Source organism: Rattus rattus, chromosome 14 (genome assembly GCF_011064425.1).
Source record: "Rattus rattus isolate New Zealand chromosome 14, Rrattus_CSIRO_v1, whole genome shotgun sequence".
In the NCBI taxonomy this organism is placed as follows: domain Eukaryota; kingdom Metazoa; phylum Chordata; class Mammalia; order Rodentia; family Muridae; genus Rattus; species Rattus rattus.
The window spans coordinates 78,358,922-78,383,403 of NC_046167.1; the positions used below are offsets into that span (position 1 = coordinate 78,358,922).

The window sequence follows — 24,482 nt, forward strand, 5'->3', positions numbered from 1 at the left end:
CTCATGAGTTGTGCAACCGGGACCTCCCTGCTACGTGACTGCTCAGCTGCTGTCCTGTTTGCTTTCCTCTTGCCTCTGACTGTGAAGTGACAGCACTGCACTCTGGCCAGAACAGTGCCACGCCTACTTGAAAAGCCTAGTGTTGTCCTTCTCTCTGCCCCCAGAACAGAGAAGAAATATGAGACCAAACTAACCCTTATCCCTGGTAGTTATTTTCTACTTGGATGTTTTGTTGCTTGTTGGGGGAAGGGAATGTATTTATTCCTAAAACTAAGAAACAGAATTGCCATGTTTTCTTCTATCCTTAAAAAAGTTTCCTACGTTTTGATTCTTAAAAGACATTCTGCCCAGCAGCCTGGAGTTTTTGATGGCTTACACTGATAGTGTAGGACAAGTGAAGCGTGCTTGTCAGCAGATGAGAGCAGGCTGCCCAGTACTGGCTGCTCACAGCCACGGCCAAGTCAAAGCTGCCTTTAAAAGTGATCGCAGTGCCAGATGTCTGTTCTGTTCCAAAACAGTGGAAACTCAGAATCCAGTTTTTATTGCAGGAGCCCTGAAAACCCGGTCTTCACTTTTTAGTAGCAGTCACTTGCTCACTGAACTGCTTTGGCAAGCTTCCTGGTAAAAGATGTGCTTTCAGTGTTCTTAACTTTTTTTTTTTCAATCTATTTTTCCTTTGCTTCAAAGGTTCTATTTTAAGGGGGGTAGGTCTTCCCAAGTGGAACCAAATCCTTGGAAGAGAGAACAATGAGAGGGGTTCACGCTGTTCAGGCATTAAAAAATAGAGTTGAAACGGTGTGCCCACTCTTTGTAAAGCTATGAAAAAGGGGTCAGAACATTTTTTTTTTTTTTTTTGCTCCTGGGCAGGTCTATGCAGCAGTGATATAGAACAGCTATCTTGCTCTGTGACTTCCAGCATGGCAAAGCCCCCACTTAGGACGGGAAACTGCCTCGTTTTAGTCAGATCAGTGAGATCGCACAGGGAAAGAAAGCACTTGTTCTTTCAGTCTATACCTGAGGCCGAATCCAGAATTGCAGTTCCATTTCCCTCCCTCAGCTTTCCTGGAACCATAAGGGGGCGTTCACGGGTAGTGAACTCCTTCAGTATTCCCCACGCCCTCCCAATTCCAGCACCGGGCCAGCTGCTGCTCCGAGATAAAGGAGCTCCTGTTCTTACGTCATCACAAGAGCCCATCCACCCGGCCACGAACAGCTAATCAAACGGCAGCGGCTTTCAGGAAGGGCTAACTAAAGGTGCACGGGACCCGGGAGCGGGAATCAAGAAGTGGTTCTAACGTAACGTCCAGGGCACTCTAAGGCTCAAAGTCACCATGCCGGTGCTTCCATCATCGTCTGTTACGAGGATGGTAGCTACCTACGTGTGTGCTCAGTTTCTTGACATAAACTGCTACACAAGAGTAACAATTCAATCCTGGAAACCTGTCGTACGGTGTCTATCCGCTTGCTTTACTGTTAGAGGAGCTCCAGTGTCACAACGGTGTCCCCACTTCCGGGGGCCTGTCGTTAAACGTGCGCCGTGCGGAAGGAGCCATTCCACTTCCGGTAGAACAGTGACCCCGAAGTCCGCAAGGTCACAGGTCGCCTCTGGTCCCTCGTCAGTGGTGACGACCAATCAGCCGGGGCCGTCACTCACCCGGACTGTCCAATGATGAAGCGGGCTGGGCGACGGGGGGCGGGGCCTGTGGCGCCTGCGCAGGAGCTTGTGGCGTCAAAGTGCCCGCCGTGTCCATGGAGAGAAGCTGAGTCCCCATGCTCCAGCTGGAGGCTGCGAGCGCTGTGACGTGGACATGTCGGCGTCGTTGGTCAACGCCACTGCGCGGGCAGTGAGCAAGAGAAAACTGCAACCCACGCGGGCGGCGCTCACGCTGGTGAGTCCCCTCGGCGTCCGCGGGGAGGTGGCGGCGGCGGCCCCTGGTCGCAGAACAAGCCTGGAAGCGGACTGCGGCTCCCGGCGGGCCGCGCGCGGAGCTCCGTGGAGCGAATGGGCTGTGGGCGCTGCCGCCGGGCGGCCGGGGCGGAGGACGGCGGTTTGCCGCCGAGGTCATGGCGTTCCGGGAGAAAGGTCACTCAGGGAACGCCGTGGCCCCGCACAACCACCTTGGAGGCGTCAGCCCGGGAGGGAGGCAGGCTTAGGATCAAGACAGCGTGAGAGAGGGAAAACATTCGGTCCGACGCCACCATGGAATATCTATCTGCTCCGTCCAGAGTCCTGAGAGGGGCTTTTGCCAGCAATTAGTTGAAGCAAAATAGAAGGCAGTCGTGCCCAAGAGGGAGGATCTGTTTTTATGACAGGTCATTTTTTTGCCCTTCAGTTTGCCCCAATATTCACACTCTATTCTGTGTTGCTTTTCCCAGTGGAGCAAGCCTAGTTTTCGTCTCCACAGGTATACCATGGATTCTAGGATTGTGCAAGCACAATTCCAGCTATGTTCATCTTACTCAGAATAGAGCAGAGTCCACATACAAATAATAAATAGTAGGTCCCAGAAAAGTCGAGGTACAGGACAGGTGGTGGTGGTGGTCGTGGTGGTCGTGGTGGTCGTGGTGGTGGTCGTTGTCGTCGTCGTTTGTTTGATGGCTTAGGTTTTTGTTGTTTTTTTTAATCACCATTTTGGCATGTTACTTGTTACTTGGGAAGTTTTGACCTGCCCCTTTCTTCCCGGTTCCTACCTCTTAGCATACATTATCAAGAACTGCTGTTTTTCATGACAAGAAATAAGTGAGTTGCCTGGGTCCCATCCTCCGTAGGCCATTCTTCCGGGGAATAACATCTCACTTGCACAGTCCTGGGCTCTGTTTCGTTATGTATTGTCATAGCAGGTCTCAGTTCCCACCCTCTGCTGTGCTGCCTGGCTCAGCTGTAGAGTCTGTGGTGTGAAGCCTGGTCCTAGAATCCCCTTTTCCTGGTTTTTCATAGGACATAGGGAAGAGCACTGTAGCCGCTTAGCAGGCGTCACGGTTCATGCTTGATTTTCAGGCGTCTGGTAAACATTTTGAACCCCAGCACCTAGCAAATGCAAAAGCAACGAGGTGGCCAGAAGCCTGAAGTGTGTGTGAGAGAGATAACTAGCAAACAAGAGTGATAAGAGTTAGGTCGGCAGGCGCGTCGGGGAGTCTGACGTACTGCAACATCTGCAGAGTGCTGTAGAGTGCTACTAGAAGTCAGCCATGGCCAGGAAAGGTGTCCACATAAAACATGAGCACCAGCTCTGCTCGCTGGTGTCAGTCCTGGACAGAATTGATGGGCTGTGGTGTAGACTGGCAAGGTCTGCCGACGATGAGAATGACTCTGGCTCACCACATCCGAGGAGAATGGGCTCCTTCCCACCCCCATATATCCAGGGGTAATAGAATTGAACTTGTAGGGACCAGAGTAAGGTGTGACTGAAGAATGTGAAAATTGCCCCCTGGTTGACAGGCAGCTTCATCTCCCCCACTGTACAAGACAGAGGTCGTCCATTTCCTGACTAGAAGAAGCTCATGCTACCCAAAGCTCAACTTGTGAGTGAGCGATGGGGCCTAGCTAGCACCATGCTGATACGGGCTGAGGGGCTAGTTCACTGTGTGTACACCGAAGACTAGCTTCCCAGCACAGCCTGATAGAGAGGGGCCAAGGGTAGGGTGTCTGTAAGAGCCTGTCACTTCACTACCGTAGGACCAGCAACTAGCACAGGTGAATGTGTGATTTAGAAGCTGTTACCAGGAAAACCTGCAGAGGACAGCGGGGGTGGGGGTGGAGGGGGGAGTCCAGTCCAGTGGTAGAACAGCTACTCTTAAGTTCTGGTGTGAGAGGAAAAAGCCTGTTGGTGAGGTGTTGTGTGTTCATTGTAAAGAGGGATTTGTTTTGTTTTACAGTTGTGAGGTCTTTGGTCCTTAATTTAATAGCCCTTGCAAATATTTAATTCCGCCCTAACCACAGAGTTGTGAGATTAAAAGCATGAGCTATAACAAACACCGGCTGGGGGAGGGGCCTGTGTGGAGGAGGGGACTGAGCACTCTGGAGAATGAGCTGTGAAGCTCAGGGCCTGAGTTTCCTCTCCAGTTCCCAGATAAAAAAAAAAAGCTAGAGTTGGGGGATGGGCGTGGTGCATACTTGCAATCCCAGGGCTGGGGTGGAAGCAGGCAGGGCCAGGGCTAGCTACCCTACTGACCCAGCACCAGGCCATGTGAAGCAGTTCTCAAACGTTCTCTTCGGAAGTGCACTTCCCAGCCTTCTGACAACAAAAGCAGCCTTGGAATAATTTTGGTTTGTATTTGTTTGGTTTGTATTTTTAATATTTTAGATTGCATTTACTTATTGTGTATGTGTGGTCATGCATACCTTAGTGACTGTATGATCAGAGGACAACTCTGGGTGTCACTTCTCTCCTTCCGTCATGTGGAGCCCAGGGATCAGACTCTGGTCCTCAAGCCTGTCCCCAAGTTCCTTTACTTGACAGACTACCTCACCAGCCCTTCGGTAATTTTTTTAAAACATCTTCACTATGTTCTCACTTTGAGCAGCCATGTTCCTATGGTAGTTTACACAGGAGCTGATTAAAAGGCATTACTAGATTTTACAGGATTTCAGTAATCTGAATTCTGAGCCCTTGATGGTAAATTTCTTTTATGGCTCAGGTTGAGTTGGTCTGAGAACACAGACATAGTACAAAGCTGCCAGACTTGCAGTGGGGTTCAGGGAAGACCTCCCCATTGCCAGGGTGTGCACATAGACCTGAAGTCAAGGGGGGTAGTTAACTTCTTTCTAGTACAAAGTCCAGCTCTATACCTTGAACAGAAAGGGCAGACCCATCCGGAGCCCCGTTCAACCCATTCAGTTCTTTTGACTAATCAGAACAGTCCCTTGGCTGACCAGTGGCAGTTCACAGAGGCTTAAGAGTCAAGTGTTGAGACCAGCCTGGGATACATATACCCAAACAAGGCAGAAATAGAGCAGCCCTCTATTTCTAATTTAAGCTGTCACTCCCTTTTAGTTAAGAGCTCCTTAGTATCAGCTCCTCAGGGAGAAGCAGGCCAAAGTTAAGATGGGGTTTGGTCACTCAGCAGCAGCTTGTGGGCGTTCGGGCTCTGGTAGTGTTGCTTTTCCTTGTGTGCCTTTGCCTGTGTACGAGAGGTGAATGCTAGCAGTCCATGTCAGTGTGCACGGTCTGCATCGTTTGCTTTTGCTCGAGATCCTCCTGCCTCGGCTTCCCAATAGCCAGAATTACAGGCAGCCACTGTTGAAATGTTTTCTGAGCCTTAGAAAAGAAGAAAACACCAAAGTAGGCAACTTAGAGAATTTTATGGAGATAAAACTCATCCTCCCAGTGAATGAGAAAGCCCCTGTGTAGGGGGTTTCATGTTCTCTTCTTGCCTGTGCGTTCTACCCAGGCTCGACAGCAGAGTCCAGCTCCAACAAGGTTTCCCTACGCTGTGCCTTCCAGGCCTTCTGGTCTGGACTGTTCGTCTTATGTCTGTGAGGTTCTTGCTTGTGTGTATATGTGTATGTACCATGAGTGCCTGGTGCCCCCACCCCGAGGGCTTAGAAGAGGCCATTGGATTCTCTGACGTTACAGATGGTGATGAGCCACCACATGGGTCCCCTGCAAGAGTGGCCATGCTTTAAGCTGCAGCAGCCTCCCCCGCAGACTGCTTTCTGAAGCTCTGTTCTGTTGACGGAGGACAGATGTCTCCTCAGCACCTTGGTAGGAAAGGTGCCATGAAAATGTACAACTGGAAGGCAGGAAAGGAGGTGCTCGTTGGCGGTCGCTTGGAAGGGCAACAAATAAGCAGTTACAATGTTCTCGTTTTCTTGACAACCCTTATATTTCCACTAAAATCTTTTTCTTTTTGAATTAAGTTTAGGTAATTTTAAGATCCATTAGAATTTAAAAGTTACTTTTCTGAGGTCATATTGTAGAGCAACCACTTCAGCTGTGAAATGGAACATTGGTCTACTCTGGGGACGTGTGGCGTCACCAGGTAGCAGTGCCCTGGTTGGTGTTCATGGTGACCTTCTGCACCCCTTGGCTTTTCCTGAGAAGAGCAATCTGTAGACCAGGTCTCAGCCTCCCCAGTGCTGAGACTAAAGCCTGTGCCACCACGCCCGGCTTGAGTTTTAACGAATGTTTTTGTTAACTTTTTGAGGTCACCATTCCTTTCTTCTGCCCTTCGTGCAGTGCCCGTGAGCCTCTCCGGTCGGCAGCACTGTAACTCAGGCCTTGACTGACTTCCTGGCACCGATTTTTTTTTTCCCCAGGCTACACAAGAAGAAGTACATATATATCATACATAACAGCGTAGAATAGTGCTAGACAGCAGCCACTTACTTACTCTACACGCATCGCGGTGCTTTCAACGTGGGGGTAGATATGTAAAGGGGTTGCTGGTGCATGTGTACATGTGTGCATACGTGTGGATGCTGGAGGACATCTCCAGCATCATTCATTCCTCAGGGGCTTTCCACCTTTTTATGTGAGGGCAGACCTCTTGCTAGCCTGGAACTCCCCAGCAGGCCCGCTCAGTGGTGGTCTCCCCAGCAGGCCGGCTCAGTGGTCGTTTTGTTTCATGGAGCTTGGACTGGGTCCTCAGGACTGCGCAGCCTTACCAGGCTGTGGCACACGGTATCTCCATTCCTCTTGTTTCTCTGTTGATTCCATGACTCTTGATTTGGTTCTGACATTGTACATCACCATCTGCCTAAGCTTCTGCTAAGACAGAGTCTGGCTAGGGCTACGCCCCTGGTCTGCCCTCAGCGCTGGGATAACTAATACACACGGAGCAGCAAGGATGTCAGTCCTCCTCCTGATTCCTCTCACCTCCCCTTCAGTAGCTGCCAGTGTACACTTTACCTGGTGCTCTCCTGGATTCCAGAGTGTTACCTGCCTGGGCTGCCTTGCCTGCACTTCAGTATTTAGTCTCACAGGAATCCTCAGAAAAGGACCACCCATTGCCCCAGTAGGACGCTAGACACTAGGAAAAAATCTACGCTTGGGCGAACCCAGTGAGGAGTCAGTCCAGGAGTTTAACAGGTCAGACTATGAGACTGGCGGCACTGATCTGAAAACTGTACATCCGGACAGTTTTCTCTGCTGAAGACCACAGGCTAGGGTGAACTGCATTCTTAGAAACAGCCATGGATTTAGTTAGGCCTGTCTAGTAGTACAGTGGCTGCCCACCCGGATACCCAAGTATGTGTTGACCCACTCTGGAAGTCTGAGCCCAGAAGCAGCCCTCTGGCCATGCATTCAGATGAACTGGAGGGGACTGAGCCCACAGGGAAAACTCCATTGGTTTGCTGTTCCTGACCATCTCCATCCGGCAGTGTGCTTGTTACAGAGCATGCAGCAGATACACGAATAAGATCTTCCCAGGAAGAGTGGGTTCTGTCAGGGTGGACAGCACAGGAGGGGTGTGGTTTTGCTGTGGCTCCTGTGCTGGACTAAATCCACAGGTCCTCTGGCCAAGACCACAACACAAGAGCTTAATCACAGGCTGCTGCTAGTGAGGGCCTGGCCAGAAGGTGAGTTTAATAAACTCTTTCTTTTTTCAGACCCCCTCTGCTGTGAACAAGATAAAACAACTTCTTAAAGACAAGCCTGAGCATGTAAGTAAGCATGCTAGAGTTCTGTTCTGGCGACAAATGTATTTATTTTGTTGCAAGTATGTATGTTTTCATTGATTGAGGTGTTTGGTTTTGTAGTTTTTAACTTAGCAAGGATTCAGCCCGCGGCCTCCTCATGCCAGGCAAGTGCTGTCTACAGGGAGCTGCACCCAAACTCTTGAAGTTTCCATAGAAAGGAAAGCAGCTGCTCTAGGCCCGAGCTTGTCTGTGCTCCCTGGGGCTGGGTGCTCCCCGCTGGCCACCTATGTGCCTTGGGCTGGCTGAGGGTGTTCTCAAGTGTCCCCAGCCTCTGCCTGCTGCGGGCGATCAGCACCACCTCTCTTCCTAAGTTGTAACTACCAAAACCCTCCCCAGGGAGCCTGCTCCTCGCTTGTTGTTCTGAGGGTTTCTCTTGCTTCCGCAGACAAGGCTGTGCAGTATGTGCTGTGGTTACACTAGTTTTACTCTGACAGTTCAGCCTGAAGATCTTCCAGGTCCTTATGTAAAGGTCTCCCTCCCTCATGGCTGCACATATTCCCGAGAAGGTTTGATTTGTTCAACTAACCTTCTGTCTGAGGGTATCTGGGTTTTTGTGTCTGCCACTGACATCATTTAGCAGCTGTTGGTGAGTCGAGGCCAGGCCCAGTGTTCTAGACCTGAACACATGACTTAGTGTCCACAGAGGATCCATCCCCACATGCAGGGTAGTTGAATTGGTCTGAGAATTGCTTTGAGCTTTGGCCTGTGGTAGTCATTTGTTAGGCCTGAGGCTGTTTTCTGGATGCTCTTGAACAGTTTAACTGCTAGCAGCTCCATCCTATAAGTGATAAATGCTGACAGTTGTTAATTGTCAGTGCTCTGACTCTGTCTGAACTTTCTGGTGCATTAATTGACCAACACCCCCCCCCCCCAAAAATTCTATGAAATTAACTGTGTAGATTTTTAAGGTATATTTATTCTTGGTGGTGCAAAAATGTGTGATTTATAGCATTAACAACTCATTTTCCAAAACTCCCATTACCTGAGCCTTCCTGGATGAGAATTCCATGTAAATGGGGCTGCCTTTGCACCCGTGGAGATCCACCTATCTCTTCTTCCCAAGTGCAGGGGCTGCAGGTGTGAGCTGCTAAGCCTGGCTTAAAACTGTATTTTCAAATTCTGAGGAGGAACTCTGTCTGCTTTGTGTGTTTCTGGGAGTGAACATAGGACTTCAGAGACCAACACTGCTGCTGTGTGCCCCTCACCCAGTCTTTGCCCACTCCAATGTCCACTGCCTCATGTAAGGACTTCTGTGTACAGAGATAGAAGCTAAAACGTGCTTAGTACCTGTGCTCCAGAAATTCATCCAGGCAGCTTATTCCCGTTTAGAGTAAAGAAGTCCTCATTCTAAGCTTTGCAAGGGTAAAATTCCCCTCTGTGATGGAGCTCGTGAAGCAAGCATACCTTACCTTACAAAGTCCCACAGAGTCAGAATTCCCTGTAGGGAAGTAGCGATTGACTGCTTAAAAGAAAAGGCACTGAACTGAGAATAGGACCCCTGTTGAAGGAATCAGAGAAAGAACTGAAGAGCTTGAAGGGGCTCGAGACCCCATATGTACAACAATGCCAAGCAACCAGAGCTTCCAGGGACTAAGCCACTACCTAAAGACTATACATGGACTGACCCTGGACTCTGACCTCATAGGTAGCAATGAATATCCTAGTAAGAGCACCAGTGGAAGGGGAAGCCCTTGGTCCTGCTAAGACTGAACCCCCAGTGAACTAGACTGTTGGGGGAGGGGATGTTTGCCGAAACCGAAAGGGAATAACACTCAAATGTATATAAGAAATACTCAAGTTAATAAAAAAAGAAAGAAAGAAAAGGCAGGCACCAATACTGAGAGCACAGGTAGATATCGTTAGAAACTCACATCAATGTCTTGTGCCGGGCAGTTTCATATCAACTTGACACAAGCTGGCGTCATCTGAGAGGTAGGAACTCAGTTGAGAAAATGCGTCCATAACACTGAGCTGTAGTGGTGAGGGTTGGGGAAGGGGGCTATTGTGGATGGTTTCAGTCCCAGGTTGGTGGTCCTAGGTACTAAAAGAAAGCAGGCTAGGGACTAGAGAGATGGCTCAGCGGTTAAGAGCACTGGCTGTTCTTCCAGAGATCCTGAGTTCAAATCCCAGCAACCACACGGTGGCTCACAACCATCTGTAATGAGATCTGATGCCCTCTTCTGCTGTGTCTGAAGACAACGACTGTGTACTCACATACATTAAATAATTCCTCTAAAAAAGGAAGAAAGAGGTCAAGCAAGCCGTGAGGAGCTAAGCAAGCCAGTAAGCAGCATTTTTCATGGCTCCCCCTCACGCTACCCTACCCTACTCACGCACGCACGCACACACTACTAAGGTCTTTGGCTTCCTGGTATTTTGGAATGTTTTACCAAACTGCCCTAGAAAGGAGGCTCCTAGAAAGGCAGGACGGTTGCCAGGCGACAAGATGAGCTTCCAGAGAACACCTCACAGGAAAGAGTGGAGCAGGACCTCTTAGAGGAAGCCCAGGCTTTAAAGACAAACTGAGGGTGGAAGCACACACCCTTAACTCCAGCTTTCGGGAGGCAGAGGCAGCTGGGTCGTCTGCAGAGTGAGTTCCAGGACTACACAGGAGACCCGGTCCCAGGAGAAGAAAGCCAGCTGTGCGGCACACACAAACCTTTGAGAGGCAGAAGCAAGCAGGGCCTGAGTTCTGCACCAGGACAGGCTTGGCTACATAACAAGTTGATACCATTTCTCTGACCCCGTATTCAAAACAAACAAAAAAGGCAAAAGAAAGAAAAGACAGGTATGGAAACGCACACCCATGGTTCCAGCACTTTGAAGGGTGAATCAGGTAGATTGTGAGTTTGAGACCAGCCTGAACTGTAAGACAAGCAGCTAGTGTTCACTGTGCTCACATTACTCCAAGTTATGGTCAGAAAGCCAACCCTGTCAAAAAATGCTCAGCGTGCTGTAATAAGAACAATCCAGATGCAAGTGCAGCCAGGGCCAGAAAGAACTGGAAAGCGGCCTTCTGCACAGGTGACTGAGCTTCTGTGTTGTCCTAAATGCTTGTGTCCACTACATTTGTTCTTGCGGGCCGTTGTGCAACCAGAAATGTGTATATATATAAATACCACTGAGTTTAGGAGAAAAGGAGCAATGGGAATAAACATCCAAATTGCTTTTTCCTTTAAATTTGGTGTGTGTTTGTTTGTATTCTGGAGATCTCCCTTAGGTTTCTTAAGCTGGCCCTGTCAGCCCTTTTCTGACCTAACGTAGCCCTTGTTAGACTTTGTCTTGTTCGTTGGCCTCTAGCTTGCCACAGTCCTTCCTCATCCCTCAGCCTCCCGAGCAAGTGCTGGGGTTGAAGGTGTGAGTCAGCACACTTGACTGTGGCCCCTTTACCCTGTCCTGCTAACACGGAGTTATGTTCTCAATTCTTTTCAGGTGGGTCTGAAAGTGGGTGTGCGGACCAGGGGCTGTAACGGCCTCTCTTACAGCCTGGAGTATACAAAGACAAAAGGAGATGCTGATGAAGAAGTTATTCAAGACGGTGAGCTCTTGTCTTCTTGAGACAGGTTCTTTTGTAGCCTAGGCTAGCCCTGAACTCCTTATGTGGCCAGGCGTGAGAATAACTTTAGTTGCTGCTCTCCCCCAGTGATGAAATAGAGGTGTGCACCCCCACGCTTGGCTCTGGTAAGCAGTGGGCTGTTCTGTTTCTCTGATGCTTTCTGGGCACGTTGTTTGGTGAAGACTTTTCTTGTTAGAGCAGATGTAAGGACCGATGTCTGAGGTAGGAGTCGTGAGTGGTGCTCACGTCCTGCCTGGTCTGGGCAGACAGGCTTTCCTTGGATATTATCTATGTGCAGCCACTGCACTGAGAGGTGACTTTTTCTTGGGTTCCATTGAGCCTGGTGCAAGGAGAGGCTCAAGGTCCAGAGGCATCTGTGGAGAGGTTGGATTTGTCCCTGCTCTAAATGGCCATCACTAGGAGAGGCCTTGGTGGATTTTGGTCCCAGTTTTTGTTTTGGTTTATTTTGTTTTGTTGGGGCTGTACCTTTGCTACAGAGCCCAGGCTTGAGCTCTTGGCTGTCCTTCCACAGCTGCTGATGCTACAAGTGTAGTTGTCGTCAGGTTCAGCCTCCCCACTGTCATATTAGCTTGTGAAGTCAGGGGACAGCCTTTGGGAGTTGTTTTTCTCCTTCAAAGTGGGTTCTGGATGTCAACTCAGTCAGGCTTTCAAGGCAGGCTCCCGTTACCCCTGAACCTCACAGATTTTAAAACCACAGAACAAAGTGACCCATCCAGCCATTTCTATTGAAAAGTTTCACATGTATTGTGAAGTGTGTGTGTGTTAGTGCAGATTCTTGACCCTGGGGAGGCAAGAGGTGGCTGGTCCCCTGGAGCTGGAATGACAGGTGGTTATGAGCTGCTGAGGTGAGTGCTGGGGACCGAGCTTGGTCCTCTGCAGAGCAGCACCTGCTCCTGCCACAGCTCTGCTCTTGAGGGGGCTACATTCTTCAGTTACATTTGACACCGGCCCCCATGATCTTGCAAAACCTACTGAAGAATGAGGTGTGGTATGTTGGTTTAATGCAGCTACTATTGGTGATGGGGATTGTACATTTGGGGTTCAAGGTAAGGTCAGGCCAGCCTGGGCTAGCAAGGTCTTGTATAAAACACAGGAAAGAACGATACACCTTGGAGAAGGGGAGAGCCGAGGGCTTCGTGGTCAGGTCTGTGCTGTGAGCCGTGCTGACAGTAGCTCGCAGCCCTTTTTGTGTTAGACAAGCAGGGGTTGTATTCCTGACTTTCATATTTAACTGAAGTTGATCAATAAAGACCTTTTGTACATTATAAAATATTGGGGCTGGGAAGATGCTCCCAGCTCTTCCAGAGCACCTGGGTTCAGTTCCCAGCACTCACCTGGGGGCTCACAACCATCCCTAACTTTTGTTCCAATGCCTATTCTGTGGCACAGGCATTGCAAACACCATTCCCCATGAAAGGCTACGAATGCCATCAGTTCAAACCTAAGCCTCGCTCGCCCTACAGAGGAAGACACTGTGTGTGTGTTCATGTAAGTGTGAGGCCATCAGCAGATTGGAGCTCTGAAGTCCATGACTTGTTGTTTGGTCTTGGTTTGTGTGATCTGGTTAGAAATACCCCCATGAAGCAACAGGACTGTGGGTGCGTTTAGCTGATGGTGTCAGGCACAGAGTTCTCCTGATGCTGTCATTGAGAAGCTAATAGAATTACACATTTTCCTACAGCAAAGAAGAAAAAATAAACTACAGTGAAAAGTAAACCCTAGATTTGCAGAAGTACTGTGTAATTGCCACATATCAAAGGGTCTTCCCTGTTATATATAGAATTGGTTGGATGCAGACTGGGCTAGCAGGAAGCTGTGTACCTCCCCCTGAAAGGAAGTCCTGGGTCACTCACTTGTCAGCTGTAGGATGGCTGACAGTGCCCACTAGAAGCTCACTGGGCTGTCATCTGCACGTTCTGCACACTGTGTGCTTTGTGACACGTTTCCTTTTCCCCAAGGAGTCCGAGTGTTCATCGAGAAGAAAGCCCAGCTAACCCTGTTAGGCACAGAGATGGACTATGTGGAAGACAAACTATCCAGTGAGTTTGTGTTCAACAACCCCAACATCAAGGGAACCTGTGGCTGCGGTGAAAGCTTTAACGTCTGAAAGCTGAGGACTGCAAACTCCAGGAGAGCCAGGTCAGCCTTGGAGCATACCGAAGAAATCACGTGATGTCCCGTGTCGGAAGTTAGTGTGTGGCTGCCTCGTGGTGGAGAATAAAGTGAAGCATTGCAAATCAAGCCAGAGTGTTAGAGTTCCGAAAACATGGTATCTTTTCTCTGTAAGACACAAACTGAGAGAACATGGTGTCTGTTCTCTGGAGGACACAAACTGAGAAACTGTTGAGTCCTCTGTCCTGTACAGAAAACTCCTACCCTGCCCTTATGCTGTAGCCTGCTCTGTGCTAGAACCAGCTTCGTGACCCTTGCTTTGCTGGGAATTGAGGAATGGGATAACGGGTGTGCACCTGGGTCACAGAATGGCTTGAGACTGTCTCCTGGCCCTGTCTCACCTCAGGCAGCTGTGGGAGCAGTGAGGGGACCTGGTTTCCCTCACCTGTGGCGTGGCCCGTTGCATCTTTACCACGTGCCTGTTGTCAGATACCTCATTTGCCAGCCTCCAGCAAGCTCAGCTCTGAGTGCCAGTCTCAGGAGGTGGGGATCACGGGGCCTGGTGTCAGTCTGTCCTCTGGGGCGTGCTTCATGCTGGTTTGCTTAGACCTTTCAGTTAGAAGCGCTTGTGATGAGCAGCCAGGTAGCTCACTTAGACCTGCTGAGAGAGCGCGGTTCTCAGAGCTTCTGCCCAGTTCTCCCCTCACAGGTCACAGCAGACAGTGCTGTCTGAGACATTCGGTGAGGAGACATCCTGCCTGGCCAGTGCTCTCACCAGTTTAAGTTAGAGACTGCATTAGTTTTCTCTTGAATGGAAGTCTTGTGTAAACCCTTTTGTCTGAATGGCCATCCTGTTTAGAGCTTTGAACCAGTAGTGTCTTCTTTCAGAAGATCTGCAGCAGAGGAGTCCCTCTCAGCACAGCACCTGGGGGGCAGAACATGCACACGCTTACAGTTGCCAGGGTGCAGATGCTCCCTGCTTCCCAGAGGAAGTTTCTAAGTTTCTTTTTAATGTGGTCATCACCAGTTTTTTGAGCCATGGTTTTGCTGTATACTACAGGCCAGCCTTGAACCCACAGTCCTCCTGCTTCCATGTTCAGAGGCATGTGCTACCACACCTGACCTGGATCCCAAGTTTCTCTTTAAGTGGTCTTGATGGACTTGGGTCGGACATCTTTGTAACCTGTGACTTCTTCTGTGGAGGCTGAGTCTCACGAAGCTGAGTTTAATATCTGTGCTACTTACTAAAGTACCGACCACCAAATTGTACAAACTCATAGTTTTATATGAATGTTGATGAGTTTGTATCATAAATAGAATTGTTGATACATCCTTAATTTGTGCAATATTGTATGAAGAGATTGTTATCAATTAAAACCACGCCTCTTTATGATCCTAACGGTGCCTTTTCTTGTTGGGGAAGAGGGTTTGGGTAATCACCCACTAAAGCCACGAAAATCCTTTTTTTTTTTTGCTGTCTCCAGAAGCCTAAGCGTGCACTAGAGATGGTGCGGTCTTGCTTTGCCGCCTGTTTGTGGTAACACATATGCACCACCACACATGCATCCCTTCCTGCTGACACTGTGGTACCCACCACACCATCCCTCCAGCCTACACAGAAGCCCCCAGACATCCACAGGATGCCTTTCCCTTTGTTGTCCGAGCGTCAGCTTCTCTTCCTTCTAGAAGGGTCTTAGCAGCTCAGATCCAGTGTGGCTGCCCTGACCTCACCCCTGAGCTGACCTATGAGTCCCACTACAGTAAAGCGCGTGGTGCTGTGTGTGTATTGTGAGGAGGGGAGCTCTAAGCATCCTTTCCACACAAGAATCTAAAGTATGACATGAGCGAAATATCTAATTATATGTGACCAGGTCAGGCTACAGGCCTTGTGCTCTGCATAGCTGCAGCATATACTGTATGGTGACCTCTAGGGGTGGGAGGCAGATGGAAGATAGCTTGGAGGTTCTGTCCTCTGAGCTTTTCAAAGACATGGAATGTAGAGGAAAAGAGTAGAGAGCAAATAACACCAGTTGGTTTAAAAGGACGGCGGTGGCACGCTCCTTTAACCCCAGCACCCAGGAGGCCAGCCTGGTCTACACACAGCGAGTTCCAGGACTACAACAGAGAAAGAGCAGATATAAAGGAAAGCTAACCCTGAGAAGACAGGCTCAGGAAAGGCAGCGTGACAGACTGGGCTGTGCAAGGGAGTCCTCAGAGCACAGCTACAGTTGACTATGCCTACGTGCATAGCTGAACATTCAAGAGCAGACTCGGGAGGGGACTGGAGGCAGACAAGAAGACCCTGCCTTAAAAACACATACAGTGGAGGGGTTGGGGATTTAGCTCAGTGGTAGAGCGCTTGCCTAGCAAGTGCAAGGCCCTGGGTTCGGTCCCCAGCTCTGAAAAAAAAAGAAAAAGGAAAAAAAAAAAAAACAAAAAACCACATACAGTGAAAGAAAACAGCATCTGGAAGCATCAACCCCACGCGTGCACAGAGTGGGCTGGAAAAGGGCGGGCAGGAAGGCAGCAGAACCCTGGAGGAACAGAGGCCAGCGTGAGTCTCCGTTCATTTGCACACAGCCATACCTACTGGGGGTTTAGGCTGGGGGTTCTTCTCTCGGCCAATGTTAAAACATTGGAGATAGAAAGCCAACAACCGTGTCAGTGTCCTTTCTCCACAGTCTGAAGGGCTCAGCCAGCATTCCTAACAATCCTGCCGTTCACGCCTCAGCCCTAACCGGGAAGACTCACATATCCTCACAAACCCTGGTGTCCTGAACACGTCACTTTCTTGTCACCCTTAAGTGACACTTGGACTAGGCTATCAAATGTGCACATACCCTCACACAGTTGGCAAATCTCTTGCATCATAGGACCTCAGTTTAAAAACTCACTGTCCCAATCAGGAAGCTCTGAATGGGCCAGGTCACTGTGGTTAAAAATACTCCTTTGTGCATTTCAGAAGGCCAGCCTGCTGTGCTTCTTTGCTCTGGAACATCCCCCAGGCCCCCCTCCCTGCACTACAAGAATGGCTTTTCTTCCTCAAACAGGAAAGGGGAGCAAGGGGATTGGAAGAAAACCCACAAGGTTGGGGGAGTCCCTAACATACCCAGAACTTCCTAGGATTGATTCAGCAGGAAATACCTCAAAAATAGCCTTTCTTGCCGTGTTCTCATGTGAGTGGTCAGGAAACAGGTCTGTGAGGCTAGACTGAGCTGTGAGCGCCATTAGACCCCAGGGCAGCAGTGACCTGGACCAGAGACAAGCTTGGCCCGGAATCAGCACAAACATACCCTTGGGCACAGTGGTCTGGAGATGAATGTGTCCATCCACCCTTAACCTCAACTGGTCTTCTCAGAAGAGAACACACAGGGAACAGGGTCACACAGACATGTTGGGGTTATGAGCCAGTATCCCAGAATGCCAGGGCTTGATGGCAGAGGCTACGAGAAGCATGCGGAAAGACCTTCCTGGCAGTTTTTGGGGCGAACATGGGCTTATGACACCCTTGTCTTGTCTCCCAGACATGTGCAGACTAGATTTTTATTGCTTTTTTAAAAAAACACCTGGCTTGGGGAGGTTTGTGACAGCAATGTCATACACTCTCTGTCTGCCAAATGTCAGAATCTCAGAGGGCCCTATCTTGGGCTATCATCTTGCCCTTGCCTGTGACTTTTTGAGGTTTGGTCTCTGCCTGCCAGCACAGATACTTAGTCCCACGGTGCTGAGGAATACACCAAATTCTGCACAAGAAGTGGCTGCTGATACAGCTCACAGCCTTCCCCACTGCACCTCACAGCCTTCCCCACTGCACCTCACATCCTTCCCCACTGCACCTCACCTAGCGGTGCCGGGTGCCAGAAGTGAACTATGTCTTTGTATTTCCACAGAAACATGTGCTTTTGAGAGCAGGAGGAAGAGAGCAAGCCAAATGCACTTGTGGACACCTTAGAGTTCTGGTGTGGAGGAAATAGGGAGCGATACTCTGCATAGGTCAGTTGGTCCAGTTTTACACCTGTTTTATAGGAGGATTGGTGAGAAAACACACTGTATGCAAATCTGATGATGTCATATGCCAGTCACTGCTTCAGGGGGCTAGTCCATCATCATCATGGCAGCAGGCAGGCAGACATGGTGCTGGAGGAGCAGCCAAGAGCTACATAAGCAATTCATAGGCCGAGAGAGGGAGAGCCTGGGCTAGGTGTGACTTTTGAAACACTAACGCCCACTCCCCAGTGACACACCTCCTCCAGCAAAGCCACACCTCCTCCAGCAAAGCCACACCTCCTCCAGCAAAGCCACACCTCCTCCAGCAAAGCCACACCTCCTCCAGCAAAGCCACACCTCCAGCAAAGCCACACCTCCAAGGCCACACCTCCTCCAGGGCCACACCTCCTAATCCTTCCCTGACAGTCCTCAGCTGGGGAACTAAGCGCGCCAGACTGAGCCCGTGGGAGCCAATCTCATCCAAATCACTGCAGATGGTGACATTTGTATTTTAGGTCCTTGATCATGAGCACAGGAGAGGAAAGGATCGTGTTCTGCATCTGAGCCAGTGAGACAGTGAGTGGGCGCACTTAGAAACTGCCCTGACCTCATCTGTCCCAAGCTCACGGTAATTCGAAGCTGTGTGATCGTGCACGTGTGTTGGAAATTTTGCTTTTAGGAAAATGTGACTGGCGTTTTAAAGGACTCTTTGAACTCTAAAGTTACCCGCTGAGCATAGCGCTAAGGGAAGGCAAAAGGTACAGGAAGTTTATCAGCGCATCTTTGAAACAGTTCATGGGGCAAGCACATACACGCAGGCATGCACACACAGTCATATGTGCATACACTCCGATAATCTACTTCCCAGAAGTTCTCCACAAAGTCAGGATTGTCCTGGGACATTCGTGTCATTAGTATTGAAGTCCAGTTTCTAGACTGGTGGCTTGGGAATGTGACAAGGCTCAGCTTTTTCCACTCCTGTCAAACACAGCAAAGGAAATCAAGAAAACAATCTCATTCATAATGACCACAAAATATGTGTCTTGGAATAAACCGAACTGGGGAAAGGAAAGACTTCTAACAATAAAAACATGAATACTGAAGAAAAAGATCTAGAAGACAATGTAAGATGTCTTAGTTAGGGTTTTACTGCTGTGAACAGACACCGTGGCCAAGGCAACTCTTATAAAGGACAATATTTTATTGGGGCTGGCTTACATGTTCAGAGGTTCAGTCCACTGTCATCAAGGTGGGAGCATGGCAGCATCCAGGCAGGCATGGTGCAGGAGGAGCTGAGAGTTCTATGTCTTCATCTGAAGGCTGCTAGCAGAATACTGGCTTCCAGGCAGCTAGGATGAGGGTCTTAAAGCCCAGACCCACAGCGACACACATACTCCAACAGGACCACACCTCCCTAATAGTGCCACACCCTGGGCCAAGCCTATATAAACCATCACAGATGGAAAGATTTCCCATGCTTATGGGCAAGAAGAGTCAGTATCAAGAAAACGGCCATCCTATGCAAAGTGGTCTAAAACTCCTGTGCACTCTGTCTTAGTTTGGGACTCATGGCTGTGAAGAGACACCATGACCAAGGCAACTCTTACAAAGGCCAACATTTAACTGGGGCTGACTTACAGGTTCAGAGGTTCAGTCCACTGTCATCATGGTGGGAGCATGGCAGTGTACAGACAGGTGTGGTGCTGGAGGAGCCGAGAGTTCTCCATCTTGATCCATAGGCAGCAGGGAGAGACTCTTCTCTGAAAGCAGCCAGGAGGGGACAGGCATCCACACCAGGTGGGGCTTGAGCATAGAGTCCCCAAGGCCCACTCCCACAGTGACACACTTCCTCAAACAGGCCACACCACCTATTAGTGCCACTCGCTATAGGGCACGAATTCAAACATAAGTCTGTGGTGGTCCTATCGATTCAAACGGCCACACCCTCCCAGTCGAAACTCCAGGACTGTCCTTCGTGGGATGGAAAAACACTCTTAAAATTAATATTGAGGAACAAAGTCCCAACAGCATAGAAATCCTGAGGAGAGAGTACAGGGATAGCACCATCCCTGATTTCAAGTTACACCACAGAGCTGTCATAAAAACAGCAGCGCACAGGCAGGAAAGCCTACACAGATCAGCGGGAAAGAACCGGCAACCCAGACATAAATCCACACAACCACAGCTACATGGGTTTTTTTTGACAAAGATGGAAAAAAAAAAAAAAAAACAAAAACAAAAAACCAGACATTACAGAAAAGGTGGCATCGGTTGCCACGTGCTGCCAGAAAACTGGGTCTCACCGTGCAGACGATAAAACTTGATCCTTCTGTCTTGGTGTCCCAGTTAGCAGCATCTCCTTTGCTGTGATAGAAAACTAACCAAAACCAGCCGGAGCTCAAGATAGGAGCCTGAAGGAACCGAGGAGCACGCCCACCGCTCGCTAGCTAGCCTGCTCCCTTTTGGTACAACCCAGGACACCTGTCCAGGGGCAGAGCCGCCCACGGGGCTGGCCCCTCCCACACCCATCATCAATCAAGAAAGTGCTTCCCAGGTTTGCCTGTAGACCAATGTGATGGAGGCATTTTATCAGTCGAGGTTCCCATCTCTTGGGGTGGCTCTGGTTTGTGTCAAGTTGACGATTTTATGTCGGGTTGACATGCAACACATCACCTTTCAACTATAACCTTTCTCTTTCTTTCTTTCTTTTTTTTTTTTTTTTTTTTTTTTTTTTTCGGAGCTGGGACCCAACCCAGGGCGCTCTACCGCTGAGCTAAGTCCCCAACCCTCTCTCTCTCTTTTTTTAATATTTATTTATTCTTATATATTTGAATACATTGTAGCTATCTTCAGACACACTAGGAGGGGCATCGGATCCCATTACAGATGGTTGTGAGCCACCATGGGGTTAGTGGGAATTGAACTCTGGACCTCTGGAAGAACAGTCAATGCTCTTAACCACTGAGCCATCCCTCCAGCCCCCAGCCTTTCTCTTTCTTATTTGTTCTCATTAATATCAATATCATATAAAACACATCACAATCTTAAAAACCGTACAATCTCTGTGAGTTTAACCACTTTAGAAGTTCAATCTCAGGGCTGGAGAGATGGCTCAGTGGTTAAGAGCACCGACTGCTCTACCAGAGGTCCTGAGTTCAAATCCCAGCAACCACATGGTGGCTCACAACCATCTGTAATGAGATCTGATGCCCTCTTCTGGTGTGTCTGAGGACAGCTACAGTGTACTTATATATGATAAAAAGTAAATTTTTTTTTAAAAAAAGTTCAATCTCCTTTAAATAAAAAAAAAAAAAAAACTAAAGTCTGTAAAACGCCAAAATCTCTAAAAATTCGGTCCTTTTTCTTTCTTGATTTATTAATCAAGTTATTCGTTTACATCTGGGTCGAAGCTTCCTGTTCCGGTCCTCCCTCTCCCGTCAGCTCCCCCTCCCTCCTCAGAAAAGGAGCCCCTCCACCCCCGTGGATATCACCCAGCCGTGGCATATCAAGTCGAACTAAGACTAGACGTACCTTCTTCTACCGAGGCTAGACCAGGCAGCCCAGTTAGGGGAAGGGATCCAAAGGCAGGCAGTGTCGTCAGAGACTGCCCCTGCTCCCAATTTGGGAGTCCCACGTGAAGACCCAGCTGCGCAATCATCAATCTCTTAACAAACCAGCATCAGTTGTTCCAGCAACAGAAAGGGCCACTAAAGCCGCTCCCTCACGAATCACAGCTGATTCTTAAGCCTGAGCTGACCCAAACCACAGATTTTTATTCCTTAATATTAAATGGCCCTTACAGGAGCCTTTGCTTCCCTCTGAAAAATCACAAGCCAGTCCTCCCTCGGCTATGCAGTGCCCAGCATTACCCTCTAGTCTTCCAGGTTCCTACGACAACTAACCAAGTTTTGAAAGCCCATGGCTTTCCAAGCACGAAGTTCCTAAGTCCTTCTTATAATCCTCCCCTAAAACAATATGGTCAGGTCTGTTCCAGCAATAGCCTGCAAATCTGGTACCAATTTCTATCTCAGGGCTACTGTCGCTGTGACAAAGCACCCTAACCAAAAACAACCTTGGGAGGAAATAGTTTATTTGGCTTACGTGTCCTGAATCAGGTCCGTTGAGGAAGGCTAGGTCAGGAACCTGGAGGAGGCAGAGGCCAAGGAGGATGCGGCCTGCCGGCTTGCTCCTTGTGACTTGTTCAGTCGCTTTCTTATAGAGCCGAGGATCAGCAGCCCAGGGTGGTAATTCCCACAATGCATTGGGGCCTCCCAGAGCCAATATTCATTAGGGAGATATCCTACAGGTTTGCCTACAGCCCCCTTCTCTGCTGTACTGGGACTTCTGCCCTATTGGAACCTGGGCCGGTCTCACGCATAGTACCGCAGTCTCAAGAGTCCGTGTGTACAGCAGTCCTGTCGAGTCTGGAAGGCGCACCTTTCTCAGGTTGCCATCACCTCCGGCTCTTACAGTCTTTCCTCTCCCTCTTCCAGATAGATCCCTGAGCCTTGACAGAAAGGGTTAGTGTACGTACACTTTTTAACTCTTCATACAAAGCTTGCAGGTTTTGCTTTCTAATCAACAGCCTTTATTGATGTTGACACGATAGGCATTCAAAATGTTTTTAGTTTACTCTGTTCTTAGTTGCAAGACTCTCCGTTTAGAAGGCAAGCGACATATTACTTACAGCAGAAGTATGCCACACTGTTACTCTACCACCATGCAGTGTCTGTGACAAAAAAAAAAAAAAAAAAAAAAAAAGTCTTGTCAACTCATCATATCCAGACTTGCTTACATTCTCTGCTTATGCAAAAAGAACCTTCTAGCAGCTGGAGAGGTGTATCAAGGGTTAAGAGCACTTGCTGCTTTCCCAGAGGTCCATTTCCAGGAAATCTCACACCCTCTTTGCCCCCTCTAGACAACAGGTATACATGTGTGGCACAGACAGACAGACATGCAGGCAAAACACCCATACGCATTTTTTTAATGTGTGTATGTGTATGTGTGTGGGGTGGGTGACTGCTTCTCTGTCTGTACATCATAACTTCCACTTGACCTAACCCAGAGTCACAGGACGGGCTGAGAGGGAGGGAACACTGAGCAAAGTTCTCAGGAATCCAAGCATATCTGAGAATCCTAAACCAAGAACACGGTATCTAAGAATGGCAAAGTAGTGTGTCCTCTAGCCGAGTGTTGTGGAAACACGTCTCTCTGAAGACATGTGAGCAAGTGTGTGGGGAAATTTAGGAGGAGACTTCTTGGTGGCAATGTAGGTCATCAGGGAGACGCTATGGGAGGTGACAGGGTATTCTGCTGCTCTCTGTGAGGTCCTAAAATGTCCTGCTCTGAACACACCCAAGTCTTAAACTGACTGTGCTCCCAGGAGAGAAAGCAGCCCACAGTTCACTGGGATGTGTGTGCCTCACGGGCTTCAAAAACAGGAGTGCAGAGAAGATGCCAGGGTTAAAAACAGGCGACCGTTTCTGAACACAGCAGATGCTAGAACATGCAAAACAACCCCGCTTCCCAAATTAGCCAATAGTTTACATGGAAGTCATATTCTCAGACAGACACAGAGACCCACAGCCAAGCATTGGATGGAGCTTTGGGATTCTTACAGAGGAGTTGGGGGAAGGTTGGGGGCCCAGAAGGGGACAAGAACTCCACAGGAAGACCAACAGAGTCAACTAACCTGGACCCTCGGGGGCTCTCAGAAACTGAACCACCAACCAAAGAGCAGACATGGGCTGGACCTGGGTCTCCCTGCACATATGTTTGCAGCCGTGGAGGGGCTGCACTTCCTTTTCAGGCTTGAAGCTCTGGCCTCTGTGGAACACAATTCTTCAACCTAGCTGTGTGCCCCTCCCCACACAAGTCTGTGACCTCCAAGTGTCTATATCTCTCTCCTAGGTTCTACATGAAGACTTGACCAAGGTTGCAAGCCAAGGGAGGGGAGCTTGTCCTCTAAGACGTGTGTGCTTAGCTGACAGGGCTCTGCTTCACTTGGATTCTATCCCTCACAGGAGAGGTAGGAAGAGGCATGCACTTAGAGAGTGAAGTAACAGGTGTAGAGTTTAGGGGGGGCATGAGAAAGGAGCTGGAGAACAGCAGATAGAAGAGAGCGTCTAGAGCAGGGGTAGGTGGGGTGGGTCATGCACTCTTGGGTTTATTTAACCCTGAGAAGAGATGTAGCTTGGATACCATGTGACAGACTCTTCAGTTTTGGGGGTGGGGACATTACCAAGCGATTGTATCAAGTATATTTTAGAAATAATCAGTGAGAGTCCTCAACCCAGGTTCTTCTCTGGCGTTGGCAATCCTGGGTCCTCTCTATCACCAAGGACATGGGGACTTACCCCAAGGGTGTATTGTCAATCAGCCCCATGAGGGGATCATGGCCCACCTATGCAATCACTGGCATGGCCAGGGATGCTCTGAGCATGGAGAAATCAGGGTCAAAACAATGATGTATGTGGGAGAAACAAAGGGAGGAAAGCCGGACTCTGCTCACACCAGAACAGTACACTGACTTGTGAGAGAAAGCGTGTGTGTGTGTGTGTGTGTGTGTGTGTGTGTGTGTGTGTGTACATGTCTGTCTGTGTCTGTGCATGTGTGTCAGTGTGTGTCTATGTATGTCTGTGTGTATCTGCATGTCTGTGTATGTGTCTGCATGTGTCTCTGTGTCTATGTGTCTGCGTCTGTGTGTGTGCCTGTGTGTGTGTGTGTGTGTGTGTGTCTGTGTCTGTTTGTGTGTGTGCCTCTGTATCTATCTCTGTGTCTGTGCGTGTGGATGTAACTCACTCTCTGTCCACTTGCAGCTTCACTAATTTCAGAAAAATTATACCAAAGAAAGCTTGACGACACAACTGTATCCACTTAGTACGGCCCGTGTTTTATAGAGTTTGATGATCTGAGTCTCCTGATTAAGGATGTGAAGTCCTGTCAGGAACATGCAAGTGTCCTCATCAACACTTATGAAAGTATAAAGGAAGTTTTCTTCCTACTGAGTGAGAAGAAGCCACTGCATATGTGACATGTACTGGATACTTCTGTGCCAGAGACTAAAAATGCAGCCAAAAGCTTTCCAGGCAGGCTGCTGGACATCATAGTTGAGAGCAGCAAAACTGTAAGGGGGCTGAGGTGAAGCCACACAGACACACACTC

The 24,482-nt window shown here is 49.0% G+C and overlaps 1 protein-coding gene across 1 annotated transcript; it reads left to right on the forward strand.

Annotated features, from left to right (window-relative positions):
• The first annotated feature begins 1,709 nt into the window (after positions 1-1,709).
• Positions 1,710-14,730, forward strand: Isca1 (iron-sulfur cluster assembly 1). Its single transcript, XM_032885064.1, has 4 exons — positions 1,710-1,889; positions 7,553-7,606; positions 11,075-11,180; positions 13,178-14,730. The coding sequence occupies exons 1-4, from the start codon at positions 1,809-1,811 to the stop codon at positions 13,324-13,326; spliced, it is 390 nt and encodes a 129-aa protein (XP_032740955.1). The 5' UTR covers positions 1,710-1,808; the 3' UTR covers positions 13,327-14,730.
• Positions 14,731-24,482: the final 9,752 nt, after the last annotated feature.